The sequence below is a fragment of the Gambusia affinis genome, linkage group LG15 (genome assembly GCF_019740435.1).
Source record: "Gambusia affinis linkage group LG15, SWU_Gaff_1.0, whole genome shotgun sequence".
Classification (NCBI taxonomy): Eukaryota; Metazoa; Chordata; class Actinopteri; order Cyprinodontiformes; family Poeciliidae; genus Gambusia; species Gambusia affinis.
The window spans coordinates 18,941,604-18,956,905 of record NC_057882.1 but is presented as its reverse complement, the minus strand read 5'-3'; the positions used below and the strand labels follow the sequence as shown (position 1 = coordinate 18,956,905).

The 15,302-nt window shown below is 36.8% G+C and overlaps 1 protein-coding gene across 2 annotated transcripts; it reads right to left on the bottom strand.

The window, feature by feature from the left end:
• Positions 1–1,669: 1,669 nt before the first annotated feature.
• Positions 1,670–14,789, bottom strand: pcp4a (Purkinje cell protein 4a). Of its 2 annotated transcripts, XM_044140253.1 has the most exons (4): positions 14,672–14,769; positions 7,041–7,092; positions 3,803–3,835; positions 1,670–2,433 (listed from the first exon to the last, which is right to left on the bottom strand). In XM_044140253.1, the coding sequence occupies exons 1-4, from the start codon at positions 14,678–14,680 to the stop codon at positions 2,303–2,305; spliced, it is 225 nt and encodes a 74-aa protein (XP_043996188.1). In that variant the 5' UTR covers positions 14,681–14,769; the 3' UTR covers positions 1,670–2,302. The 2 variants fall into 2 exon arrangements, with proteins under 2 accessions (XP_043996188.1, XP_043996189.1); XM_044140254.1 differs by lacking the exon at positions 3,803–3,835 and having other exon boundaries at positions 14,672–14,789.
• Between the last annotated feature and the right edge of the window lie 513 nt (positions 14,790–15,302).

Sequence of the window (15,302 nt, the reverse complement as noted above, 5' to 3'; positions counted from 1 at the left end):
AGAAGACTTCAAAAAAAGCCAACACTGCGGCAATTATTTAAATTCGTTATAAGTCAGTTTAAGAAATGCCTCCTATTGGGGAATAATGTGGTGACCATAATGAGGAAAAGGTTCCCTATAACAGGAAAACTTTCCAAAAACGTTTGTGCAGAAGAAATTAAATTAAGATAAAATTTCAAAAGGGTGCTAGTTTTTACGAAAAACCGGATTTCACATTCAAATTTAAATTGTTGAACATAAATGAAATTTGTTTCAGCTATTTACTTATTAAAGTATGGAACTTGTCTTTGAATGTCGATTAAATTTATAACTAAATATTAAGTAGATACAAAAAATAAAAAAGTATGCATTTTCAAAAATAAATAAGACACTATTTTCACCCAAAAACATTTAATGTACATCCAAAAAAATAATTATCTTAATGCAGCTATAAGATGTCAACATAGCCACATTCAATTATCACTAAGAATATATAGGTATGTTGTGAAGTTTTATTATAGCAATTTACTAAGCTGAGTCCCTGTTTTCCGCCCTCCTTCCTGTCTGCCTACTGTCGCAAAAATACGAGCCATTAGCGCCGCAAAAACTCTTCGGAGAAAAAAATGGGAAAAAATAAATAAATAAACATAAGTCAGCAGATCTTAATTAAATGTTCTTTCTGGTTTTAGTTTTAATGCGAATTATAAACTTCCTATAGTTCTGATGTTTGTGAACTAACTAAACTTTATTTCCTGGTCAGGATTTAGTGCTTTGCTGATCATTACCCACTTAAGCTGTGAAACAAAGATGTTCGGCTTTCAGTGAAACCAGTCAGATCCTTTTTTCTGTCCACAGCAGCTCTGCATCCAGGGATGATTACAGCCAGTTTATATCCAAGGGGTTGAGTCCAGTACGGTGGATCTGGTGAGGTGGGCAGCAGCAAATTGTGTTTTCCATCTCTCAGAAAGTGGGAGCTGACAAAGATTAAACCTATTTAATTAAATACATTTCAAAATGTGTACTTTAGTACTTTTACTGGAATAAAACAGTCCAACCTGTACTTTTAATAAAATATTTTTTCATACTAATATCTGTACGTCTAGTTCAGTAGAGAAAGTGAGTACCTTTGACACATCTGTCTAAAATGTATAGGCAAACCAAACAATTTCAGGCTAATTTAGCTCCAAATTAAATATTTATTTGGGAGACAATTAAAGATTTTTTTCAGTAACATTTAGTTTGCGAACTAAATAATTAGCTTCCCAACTACTACCCAACTTTCAAATATTGAATTTAACATATTTGAAATTCAATATTTGAAATTTAGCTAATTTTTAAGCTTCAAATTCCAGTTAAATTAGTAAAATTTTACACTAAATAGCGAGTACATGAGATTGATGGACATCACTAAGATACTCTTCTTGACTCTAATTGGTTGTTTTTGTCCGGAAGCTGTGTATTTTTGCAGGCTGCAATAGTAGGTCTGGGAGGAGGAGCTTTATTTTTTCCCAAATTATCTGTCTGGTACCATACTGGTGACATTTTTAATAAATATGGAAAAAAAAAACATGTTTTTGCAGCTGTAATCCTGTCTCACGTCTCCATAATGCCAACACAGACAGACATTGACATTTTGCCCTAACTGTAGCTGTGAAGCAAAGGACAGCAACCTTCTCATCAGTGTTCTTCTTTTTTAAATTTCTTTATTAGTGATTTTTATTCTTCTTTTTGTATGCATGTGTGCAAGCTTGCGTGTTTCTAAACTAATCATATACAAGAAAACTACAGGAGCATCAAATCAATTATGTTGTAGCAGCGAAACACAACAACACACAACAGGAATTAGATTACGCACACAGTGTTTCACACAGCTGTGAGGGGTTGATGTTAAAGGGACAGCAGAACAACACAGCAGCGTGAAAGTAAAAGCTGAAGCTGTTCATAGTTATAGCTACTCAGACATTCAGTGGAGCTCTTTATTAAATCATAAATAATCTGAACTGCCAGCGTCTTTCTGTTTTCCTGGAAAGACAAACTTTTATTTCCAATTATTTGCTGCGTGTAAATTTGCGTCTCACACGGTTCTATAAGACTCGATGAAAATGACCCATTCAGAAGTTCTACCGGCTAACCGAAAACTGACCAACCCAATGCTTATGTCAGATGTTTTAGTGTTTGTAAAATTTACACAGACTTTTACAGTAATATTTTCCCTCCCCCCACCTCAGCCTGTTCTCCTCGCAGCTCTGGATAGTGCAGCAGTTTGATCGACATGCAAAACCGAGACCATATCAGGAGAGCGACGAGTCTGACGACGTTTGCTCTATGACTTCACATCCTGCTTCTTTTTCTGGAATTTTCTGAACTGAGACTGGATAGCCACAGCGGCCCTCTGCGTCTCTGGGTCGTCCATGTCGATGTCAAAGTCCTGGGGGACGTTGTTTTTCTTTTCATCTGGGGTAGACAGGAAGGGAAAGAGTGAGAAGACAGACTTAGCCAAAAGGCCCTTTTAGAAGCTTGTGGTTAAGATGTTGACCCATTCCAGACCCAATGCATATCGGTGGACAAATGTCCAAACCTAAATAAACACAGATATTTATATACGTTGAATAAAAAACCTTGTTTTTCTCAAATGTCCGACGTTAAATCAGACTCAACATTGACAGGAAAGAAACTCATTAAACAAACAAAATCTGACATCCTTACATTTGATGAACTGTGGATTCAGTTTGCACAATTAGTTTTCGGGAAAAGAAAATAAATAACTTTCAATTATTTATGACTATTATTATTTTCTACATTTACATACAGATGTAGAAAAATTCATTCCAAACTGTCATTATTTCATAAACAATCCTGGGTCAAAATATTCAGTGAATGGGAAAAAAAGTGTCCCAATTAAATATTAGACATTTCTGTGTCAGAATGTTGGCTGGTGAATCACAAAAGTGAGTAAATGTAAAACCAATTTCATTCAAAATATCTTTATGTTGAGTGGAACAAAGTGTAATCACAGTAAAGGAGAAAACATAAGCTGTTAGTTAGAAATAAATTTAACATGCAGGCATGGACTAAAGTGCAGTAAACAAAGCTATCGACAAAAAAACCAGGAACTTAAAAAAAGTAACATTTGAAATTATTTTATTCCATTTTCTTTTAAGCAAACTGCTTAAGCTCTCGTGTTTGCAGGGTTGCATCTTCACACCGCAGTTTTTGGTTTTCTCCAGACGTTCCGCAGAGTTACGCTCTGTAATGATGGCGAGCCATTCTTGAATCCTTTCAATGCAGGTTTCTGTGTTGGATGACGAGAGACCGGTATCCGAGTCCAGAGACTTGTGTGCTGCAGAGATCCACGGATTTCATTGCTCCAAAACCAAGCAGAGCCACCTGCTTGGTTTACAGTAGATTTGGAGTTTTCTTTGTCATTTAAAACTTAATTTTTTCTGTTTCATAAAGACAATGTTGACTAACCAAACAGCCCCGGTTTCTAAGGGATATCATGTCTGAAACTTTGAGGCTTATCAACGTGCATCTTGTAAAATTCCAGTCAACCAAAACCTCATTCTTTGTGCTTCAAGGTGTAAACACAGTGTGTGTCAGACTTAAGGCAGTGTTGATTGTTCACACACACAAAATGTGATCAATAGCCCAGAAAATATCCTGCATTTAGAACTGAGGCTTCACTGCATCACTGCATCCTCTGTAATGTGTATTCATGCATCAAAGTGGGTCGTACAGTGCTGTGCTCCATGCATGCTGAGCTGGTCCTGGTGAAAGTGGGCAATCTGGCGGTAAAAGGGATTTTTCCAAACGGTTTACTCACGTTTAGACGGAGCCTTTTGCTGACCTTGCGTTGCTTGAATGACAATGAAAACAAAGCCATATTTCAGAATCGCAGGGCAGACTCTCAAACCACGCACAGACTCTTCCTAACTGTCCCGTCTTCTCTGGAAGGTCAAAGGTCATCTCACTTTAGCTGGACTTCAGAAAACTGGCACACTTTTAACAAACAGGGTTTGGAAAATAATTTTAAAAAGGGTTTTTGTGCGAGATTTAGCTGACTAAATCTCACACAAGAAGTCAGCTGTTGAAGGGAACCAGCGGATTGTTAACTTGATTGGAAATGGTAAGTATATATTGCAATAAAATGCGTAGGAAAAGTACAGTTTATTACCTTTACATTTAAAAGCATTGACTAATTCTTTTGCATTTTTGGCAAAAGTTACTAGCACACATTGGAGGGTCTAAAAGAGCCACATGGAGTCTGCAGGTTTATTAATACCAGCAATACTAACTACATGATTGGTGTGGTTAGCATTGCTCACAATAAAACAAAAGCTGAAGATCGGTCAGAATGTGAATTTTGTTTTATTCTGTCTTTACTTATAAGATAGTTCTTAAAGAAAACTGATGTCGGCAGGTTGACTCAGAAATTGGCCCAAAGATTCCTGCTGCATTTCAACAACTTAGAAATACAAAATAGTTGTCTAGAAACATTTCCTAAATGCAGAACGTCTTTCTTCTCCAGAAAGGGAAGCACTGAGGAGCCACCAGGTCCTGTCAAGGCAAAATCCACTACAGGGATATCACCTGTTTTTGCCAAAGAGAGCAAGGACAAATACTCTACCCAGGCTTTGACTTGAACTCCTGCAACCAATGATGGAAATCATCTGATTGTAGAATCAGAGACATTGATTTACCACCTTGTTATGATACGATCCACTGTGTGATGTCCCATTCCACCCTGTTTGAAAATGTGTTTTTATTAAATATTATTACAGAGACATTAAGTACTGATTTTCTGTGCGATGTTGGGATTTGAAGACCAATAAATGCATATATAGGTATAAGTTTTTTAAATTATCAACATTTTCTATGCTGTCAGTAATAACTGGTAAAAAAATACTAATTTTTTTTTTTTTTTACAATACAAACATAAATGATTCGCAGTTACATGATCTGTTACAATTTCAAGAATAAAACTTTTTATATAGTAAAAGGGACACAGTCTTTTTAAGAAAAAGTGATTATTTATCAAAATTTACATTCTATTTGTGGTCTATATGTAAATGTCCCTAACAGGGTGGAACACATTCAGAGACAATAGTGGAAAAAGAACCGCATGTAATTATTAATTTATCCAACCCTGAGCATATCCATCATTAATTTCTTATTGTTAAACGTGTTAGTGTTGTAACCAAATATTTAAAACTTAAAATATTAATGCTTTTTTTTTTTTACAAAAGTCCCGAAGCCAAAATGTTTCCACAAAAAAGAATCACCGTATATGATAACACAAATAAAAAAACTTTCATTCCCAGAATCAGAGGAAAACTTCAGCAAACAGGATAAAATTGGATTTTATTTTATTATAAAACATCAGCAGATTTTTTTTTTTTTTATTCTTTCTTTTTATTTTGTGCAACACGTCAGAGTACTTTGCATTTACTCAATATCGGCAACTTGAAACCACATCATGGAGGAAAACAAGAAAGATGACAAAAATAAGCACATTTCACACTTTTGGGAAATTCAATTAACTTTCTCACATCTCTCCCCATCACCTCTGAGATGTGTTCTGTGGGATGAACCTGTGCTGTAACGCTCCCTATCAGCTGGGACAGAAATCCAATTCAGCAGCAGTCCTCTCAGGTTTATCAGCAGCCCCAGAGAGGAGAGACATGCTCCTCCAGGTGTGCTTCTCTCAGTGGAGAGAGGTGATGGAGTCATTTAGCTGCTGCTAACTTGCTGCATGCACTGTGTTAGCAGAAAGTCCTCTTTAAGGAGTAGAGAGTATTACAACGGGAGATTTTGTAGTGCATTGATACGGAAAATAATTTAGCAACAGTAGCTGCATTTCTATTGACCGCAGAATTATGGCAATTGGAAAAACTAAAGTTTTTTTGATAAAAAGTTTCTGTGCTAGGATCAGGTGTTTTTTGTTTTTGTTAGTTTGTCCGTATCGACATTAGTGTGTCTCACTAAACTGCAATAGAAACACTGTCTTTGCATCACGAGTCATGTGATCAATAGCAGGATGTTACTGCTGGCGGAAATGACAAAGAAGACGACAGGAAGTGGTGGGAGGACGATGTTTTTTAATGAGTGAACAAACTCATTCACGTGTGATTTTTAATTGTGTTTCTTATTTAGTGGAAACACCGCAATTACAACATTTTTGGTGTTTTGTGCACATTTGTAACCTGCAGAAAAAACTCACTGAAGAAATAAAAGCATTTGTGGTTATGAGACAAGAAATCGCACTAGAGGTGGGTGGTTGTTTGTTTGTGTGAAACAAACTCAAATTTTTACTGTTAAATGTTTTCATTAGTTTAATTTAATAACATAAAATGAAATACTGTAGAAGAAAGAGGTTTATAAAAGTCAATAAGCTTCAAATCTTTGGATTTAACGGCAAAAAACAAGATAAAAATAGAAAACATATCAGCTGCACTGAAGCATGACCAGGTTACAGCTTTTATTTTTGAGCAGGAAGGTGAACATGTCTTAAAGGTGCAGTACGAAGAACATTTTTAAAAACCTAAACACAGAACAGCAACAGCAATAAAGATTTTTGCTTGACAAAAATCTTAAGAATATAAAAATTACACGCTAATCTTAAAAACCCAAAAGATGGAAATTATGCGGCCTTTTATTAGCATTTGCTGATTCTTGATCGTTTTGTGTGTCTGATTCAAATGAAGACAGACGGGAAGCAGAATAATTTACAAATGAAATGTTTTACTACGTAGTAAAATTTAGAGAAACAAAACCCAAAATAGTCTAATGGAAACACTGAACAGAAACAAAAGAGACAAACCAAGAAACCCAGGAACAGGAGAGACAGAAAACAGAAAACTAAAGCGAACCACACAGAAATAAAAACAGGAAACTAGAAAGGACAATCTCTAAATGTCATCTGAACCAAAACAAAACAATTACAGGATTATACAAAAACAATCCTCATCATTATCACTCTTAGTTTAGGCCTGAAAGAGGGCCTTTAATTCTCGATCCCTACCAAACCAAAACAAGAATAAAGCATGGAGTTCTGAACATACCGTGGCCAGCAGATGGCTTGGTGTTTCCAGTCATTGCTCCAGGTGTTTTTCTCTGTAAAGTGAAAGAAGGAAGAAAAATGTTTCAACATTTAGGGGGAAAACACAGTCAGGTAGGTAAGAACTCAAGATTTTTTTAACTTTTTTAAAATTCCTCATTCTCTAAGATATTCTAGGTATTCTACGATGTTTAAAATTAAATCCAAACTTTTTTAAAAAATGGGCAGAAAATGTATCTTTAGAGGTCATTGTGATTTTTAAGTGATTTTCAAAACCAAGATGCAGCCCAAGCATTTTTACTCATTTGTGCTGTTTATCAGTGTTATTCAACGGGCAAAACATTTCCAGTGAAATGTTTTGTTTTCAACACTGTTAGTTCCCCCTATTGTTAACAAAGGTGCACAGAGAAACCAACTGGTGTGACCACTATTTGGTTATGGGTCCCGACTGATGAACAGAATTATAGAGATCTATTGTTTTTGTTCCAATAAGTGAACAAACCAGCGCTTATGGCCAACAGCAGCAGGTAGAAGATTCAAAGGTCGATAAAATCCAACCGAATGGAAAAACCTTCCAATGAAGGAAGTACTGACTTCTGCTTTCTTTCATTGTTTTCATTAATATGGAGAGAGAGGGAAACGGTTTAAACAAAACCTTCTCTACAGCGATTTTAAGATTTGGTATTGTGTTAGAAACCAAATGTCACTCAGTTTATTGCCATACAGATAAAAGAGATCACAACTGACCAGGATTGTTTATCATTCACCAATTCTGAGTTTGAATGGAGCAGAAGTGTTGTTACAGAGCGTGTGTTATTCTTCCTACAACACCTGTCAAATAGGCTCTAAATATGGATTTAATATGGATTATTATAAATCATCCATTGCGGCTGCTGCTCTTAAACATGGATTGGGATTCACCAGAAAACCAGCAGGTTGAATTTATTACAGCAAAGTATCTCTACTATAACCTCTAAATGTGTAGAATTTAGAACTATTGAGAACCTCTGTTTATAAAAGCATTTTACAGTTAATATCTGGCAATATAATATATTACATGGATATGAAGACATTTTGTTGTGTTAATTACCAAACCAGCTAAGCTGTCAGATTTCCTCTGCTCTGAGTATTTATGTACGCTTCTACTAACTCACAGCAATGTGACAATATGATTATAATTTCCCAGAGGCTCAACCAAAAAAATCCTGACTACAGGGAAGAAATTTCACCCGCTAATCATTTTGTAATATTCAATAAATTAGACCCACTCAGTCTTAAAAGTACTTGTTGAAAATAACTTGAAGTGTACTTTTTAATAAGGCCGCATTTCTTATTTTAAAAATATATCTTTTTTATTGGTCTGATGTAATATTCTACTTTAAACATGTTTTAATTAGCTATAAGTGGAAACTTATCATAATTAAAAGAAATAAAAGCTTTCAAACATCCATCTGTGTGTAATCAATCTACATAATGTGTTTCACTTAGTCATAGAGCTACTAAAACAAATGGGCTTTACAATAATCTAATTTACTGAATGGGTCTCGAGAATAACATTACATCTGCTTATAAATAATTAACTACCATTCATGCCAGGAAGGCTGGAAAAAGTAACTTATTTTTTGATTGATTGATTATAGATCTTAAGAAGAAATGTTGAAACCAACACAAACTTCTCAAAGTTTGAAACTGCAGCTTTTGAATGCAGAAGACATCTGACAGAGGGTTTCCGAAGCCCAGCATTTGCAAAGTAATCTCATTTGCATCAAGTCAGACAGTTCATAAGTCTTTGAGATGTTTAGCATTACTGGGTTTGTACAAAAGCGCCATTGAGAAGGCTGAACACTACAGGTGTCACATGATATGAAGCAAATCATTTTTTACAGATGGCTTCCAGCTGAGGTCATCGTTTCATCTCACCATGTTTGACTTGAATTATTAACTCCGTGCTTTCGCTTCCAAATGCCAAAGCACTTTTGATGTCTGTGAGTCAAATGAGAACAAAGTCAAACTAAGACCTGACATCTGCCTTCTGCTCCATCACAAGAAGCAGTGCAAGCAGAGAATGTTAGTTTGGCAAAGTAACCATCTGTTTTTCTGATCACTCAAAAAAAAAAAAAAAATCAAAGCCAGTTTGTGCCGTTGGGACTCAGGGCGTCATGCTGACTTTCATCTGCTTAATTTGCGCTGTGGCAATCCGTCGGGAGAGAGAGGCTGTGTCGTCACACCTCAGGCCGAGCAAGACGAGCGACGCTCGAGGCGCTGCGTAACCAAAACATCGGAGTGTTTTTGCTGCTAAATTATTATTGAATAAATTGACATAAGAGCTCAACAACAAAGGCATTTGTTGTTTTTAATTGACTATCTAGGTTGTTCATCAGAAAAATAATCTACAGTGGAGCGAGAAGAGTGGCTTGGTCTCCCATCGCTGTTGTTTGCGGATTCTGCTTGTGCGTCCAATATACAGGCGAACTGGAAACGCATGAATACAAAGGTTCCAGCAGAAGGTTGCCAATGAAAAAAATGTGATGGAAACATCCTGGTGTAGAGGCGATCCCTAAAGTAAAGTTGAATTACCATGGTCTGATCTTCTACTGCACAAATGAGTCATTTTGGTTAAGGATTGCTGACGTAGAGGGAATTGGTCAAATAAATAAACCACCTTCGTGGCGTGTGGCTATTTTTGGTTCTTTTACATGGACTCCCCAGGGAGACACACCAAGCTGCACTCAGGATCTATTAAGAATTTAACAAGGAGAAAGAAAATCTAGGTCAGAGGCAGCTCATCCCGGCACCGTCTCTGCTCCGGTGCAGCTGCCCCACTGGCGGACTGGAACGACAGTGAGACCAGGATGCAGTGGCTGATTGAACGATGGACTGTAGTCCTCTGGTTAATAATTCATTTCACCTCAAAGTCAATTTTAAAACATTTAGACAGGATTCCACACACAGTTAGTTACAGATCAGGTTAAAAATAGAATTTAAAGCTAAGAATAGATCTGAAAAAGAGCTGAAAAAAAAACAACAAAACAACGAGCACAAACTGTAACAACCACCTCAAACGGGACTAGGCCTTGCACAGCAGAGTTTATTTGCTACATGCTAATATTGTGTCTAGCTTTTTCCAATTCAGTTTGATGTTGGCTACACCACACGGTTTGATGGCAAGGTTTAGACATCCCATTTTGACCAAGAAACAGATTAAATAAACTGGTTTTAGCACTCAGCCTTTATTTTAGGAACTATTTCAATACCTGACAACTGGAGCACTGCCATCAAACATAAAATTATTGCCTATTATAAAACCTGCTGCTTTTAGGCTGCACGAAAGTTTGCAAAAAACAAATACAAAAAGGAATAATAATCAAGTGTTCAGTCCAAGAAGCCACTGCTTATTGAATCTTGCCTCCACTTCACTCCTGCAGTGTGTATTAGGGATTCTTGATATATCTGCAATAAAAGTTGGTATTAAATCACTTTTTTATTTGTCACAAACTGTTGCTTAAGGATGCATAAGGTGAAAACGTAGATGTCAAAGCTTCATCTATGCAGTTAGTTCATCAAGCATGCTGAACTTTCAGAACTCTCATTAGCTGCTTTTTGCCATTTACATTTAAAAACCTGCACCACGAGTGAGTTGTGTGTTCATTTTTATGAATACTTTATGAGAGTGTAGCCTTGCATATGATTGTGTTTATTTTGCAAACTATCACTGCTTTCTTTTTTTTCTGTCAAAGTTTGAGCAGAGAAGCAAATAAAAAGCAGGAACTCTTTCCGTCACGTAGTTTTCCTCCAACATGAGTAGTTAAAAAATGCGGCTTGTACCCACTGTTTGGTTACTGCTTAAGTAATTACAACAGTCAGATTTATTAAGCTATGCTCACTACTCAATGAGTTTTCCTAAATTTATTTTATGTAAAGAGAAGTAATTAGGTTTTACAAGCGATGATTTGAAAGATTTTTACTACATGATACATGAACTGTATTTTTATTGATTTGCTGTTATTGCAGCGGTCTGCAGATATGAGCCATCACCATGGAATTATGTTCAATCCCCCCAAAAATCCCAGAGCAACATTTTGACAGCTTTGGTATGAATTTATCCATATGGTTCTTTGCAAAAGCTCAAAATTCAACCGCAGCACTGATCCCGTTTTGGCAGTATATGGTATGATATGTTCTATCTTAATCTGTTTTGATGATGCATCCAAATGTACACTGAGTGATGGTTGTCTGTTTGTGCAAAGCCCTGCAGAATCCAAGATTACCTAAAGAACAGGCTTCTGCAGCAGCAAAGCCTGCTGACGGTTTAGATGGCTTACGGATCGAACTAGATTAATTTCTATTTATCTTTTAAAGGAGGTCAGGGGTCACTCGGTAAATCAGAGAACTGCACCCTGAACTATTTCCAAAGCTGTATTCCAAATGTAAACAAAAAATATTTTAGATTTCCTGATTTTCATGTTCAGTCACATTTTAATCTCTTTAAAATATTTTGAGAAATCAATGCGTGAACAGTGTTTGCTACCAACCGTGCAGTTTTTTTCTATATTGCTCAGCATCTTTCAACACTCTAATATCATTAAACAAGAAAAAAAAGAAGGCCTTTCCTCTTTGGATGATGGGGCTAACAGCTTTGCCAAGTGGTTACCATGCCCCCCCAACTCTTAGTGTAATTAAAGTTAGGGCTTTGCTAACACAGCAGGACACCTCAAGACCCACTCCACTCTAGAACAGGATGTTTCCATTAAAAATGTTCATAGGAATCTTTTCTCTCATTCCATTCTTTGGCAAATTTTAAAGGTGTGAAAGAGAATTTGGTATTTGATTGTCCAGGTGAGTTCAATGGAAAAAAAAACAACCTTAATGATGAGAAAGTCACAGTCGCAGAGCGTCTAATAGCAGGCAGTACTCAACTCTAATTAACCTGAAGTGGAATTACTGCGACACTGTGAGAAAATTACATCTCAGTTTTTTAAAAGTTCTCATGTGTGGACATTTGATAGCAAATTATGTCAGTTACACTAATGGGAAAGTGAAGAATACATCAGTTTTATTGCAGCTTCAGTGTTAATTTGGCAGTGTGTGAAATCTCGCCAGCTGCTGAGATTTACAACGTTACACACTTCCAAATTAAAAAGATGGGGAAGGGGAAAAGATGGATGTTAGACATTAAGTGTCTACAAGGAGTTTCTGGTGCAATGCAGAAGTTTTGGCCGTTATTCGACATGGAGTTGAAGCAAAGGGTTGTTTTGTAATTAGAGCATAATAGACATGGCAGCACAACAGTAACAATATGAATACACTGAACTTACTTCACTCCTAAAAGACACCTCTCATTAGAACTCCAGCCCTTTTTTTGCAGCAGTGTTGGACAACTTTGTGATTTTAGTTTTACAACTTTGTAAAAATAGGTAAATTAATTCTATAAAATTTGTAAGAGTAGGTGTAAGTAAGCAGCAGACTGGTAAGTGTTTTTGTTTAACAACACTTGAACATTTACTCTTTTGCAGCAGTTTTGCTGACAACAGGGTGCTGGCGTTTGGTGTGGTAGTTCATGACATGGTTATTGTTTCTCAGTATCGTTGGAGTATTCCAGGTGCTGTGAACAGGAATGGTCTAAGCACACAGCTCTGTGGAGCTCCAGCACTGATGGTGTGAACCGGGGAAGTGATCGAGCTGAGCTGTCAGTTTCCTGTCTGCCAAGGAAATTGTGAGTCAAATCAGTCAGGTGGGAATGTTGAAGTGATGCAACTTCTGCTTCATTGGAAGAAATTAAAGGCGGAACTGCAGTTTTTAATATTGGGGGTTTGCTTTTGGGGTGACCGGGTTTTTTTCCCCAGATGTTTCATTTTAAGGCTTTTGTGTTGCTCTATTTGAAGGGTCATTCATGGAAACTTGGAGATCAAAAATGTCTATAATATTGCTGCTGGTATTTCACAACTGCTAGCAGGAGAGGAAGAACATTTTTAATACAGCTGTCAAAAATTTTGGAAAATTAATTTATGTTGAAAAGTTTATATGTTTGTAAAAACCCAGCATGGTTTCTGACTCTACTCTGCATGTGGGTTGTTGTTAAAAAAAGGAAATGTGCATTTTTGGCTGAAATAACAGAACACTACGCCCCCTACAGACAACAAATTCTCATGTGTTGCTAAACTGATTTAAATATAGTTTGATGCACAATCTGTTTCTGATTCATATAATTCACACACCAACATGCCAGGTCTGAATGCAAACAAAAACTAAGCTATTTTTTAAAATGTTTAACTTCTAAGTTGGAACACTTAACCAGAAAAGAAACAAGCTAAAGAGTTGATCCTATTTTTTCTTTAGGTTTAACATCCATTTCTCTTTGACCTGCACATAGAAGACTCAATATTTAAAATTTAACCACTCAGCTACATTTGGAATCCAAAACCAGGTCGTTCAGCTTTCATACATTGAGTTCTAATACTATTTCAGACCAGAGGAAAACAACGGCAGCCATGTTGAATTTCTGTTCCAATGCGTCTCTGCTTTCACAGAGACAAAATCTAGCCTGGCCAGGCTAGTTTGATCACAAATGATCATGTTATGATCATTTGTGAGGGTCCCAATGATCATAATTTTCTTTAAAATCCAAATTGAGTCGTTACTAAAGACAGGTTGAAATGTAGATCAGGAAACTCATGCATTTTCCCATCATATACTGCTGTCCATGATTTGACCATTCAAAGTTTCCAGACTTTTATTTCAATGTCACTGTGTAAGAATTGCAGGGATAATTAAAGAATAAAACTTCTGTTGGATGTTGTGTCACACTGTATAAAAGCTAAACACCAGACTACAAGTTGCTCCAAGGAGCAGCTGGGATGTTGGAGGGGGAAGATAAAATATGTATCCTCATGCTTTCAGTCAGTGGTGATCCTCAGGGTGAGCAATTCGTGATAAGGTCTTATTGGAGGCTGTGCTCACAAATGCACCCTGACAGAATGAGTGTTTTTTTTGTTTTGTTTTGTTTCTTCCTCTGGCTTCGCAGTTACTCTGAATAATTCAGTAACTGAACGATGTGTGTCTGGAGTCTCCTCGCTCCGCTCTATCTCAGATCCTCCCAAGTCAACGTGCAAAGTTTGATTTTCGGACCCCAATAAATGATGCATAAGCGTAGAGGTCGGAGTTGTCTCCGCTTCATCACACCGGATCCAGCTTGAAATGTCACGCAGAAACATGTTCATAACTTTATCACAACGTTCTGGTATTTGACGTTGATTTATCCTTCAGATCTGCAGCCACTGGAATAACCTTGTGAGCAAGGTTTATTCTGATTATAAAACCAGAAGCACATTGAGTACATGGTAATCTGACTGGATTTTAACTTCTGTTTTCTAACAGCATAAATTTTACAAAATTTTAAAGGAAAAGTTGCTGAGGGAAACAGCATGGAAAAACGGAACATCAGACAGCTCACTATAAATCATTTTTCAACTAAGCTTACCAGCATGCAAATGAGATTTATTACTTATAAGTACAAAATATCGACACATGAGCCTGTAGTAGTTCCACTGACTGCATAAAAGTCTAAGAAATGCTCATAGTTATGAATCAAATTATTTGTAAAATAAGAAGTTTTGCAGCTCAGTGAAAGGCTCTTACCTCACTCATGGTTGAGCTGCGTCTCTTGGCGAGGATTCCAGCTGTGTGCGATGCGCTCCGGCCAGCAGACGATACAGCTGCTGTGGATTCCCTCTGTGCTTCCTTCCATCTGTGTGCAGTGGATGCTTTTATAGTCTGCAGAGCCCCCTGCAGCCCACAGCACGTCTGCAACAACCCAATGGGCAGAGCTCTTCTGTCTGAGGAGCAGCCGTCTGTCCAATCGTCTGCTGCATGTTTGGCTTAATTTACAGTGGAAGCTGACAGATAAACATAAAAACTTCTTGTAGCCAAGAACCTGTGGTGAGATAAAAAGAAAAGCCATCAGGAACCCCTGACTTTAATGTTTTTGCTTTGCATTAAAAATAAAAAAATAAAGACTGATATGTATATTTAACATTAATCTGTTTTTAAAATTTATAATTTGATCAGATGTGTATAAATGTGCTTATGCAAACGTAGTAATTTACAAGAAAGTCACTTACAGGTTACTTACAGGGAAATGACTGTAGGAGGCAGTGCATCACCATTTATCTTCCTGTATGAAACGCATACTGAGAACAGAACATGTAGTTATTTTTTTCTATCAGAGTAATTATCTAAGAGAATATAAAAGGGAATAACTTCACTTCAA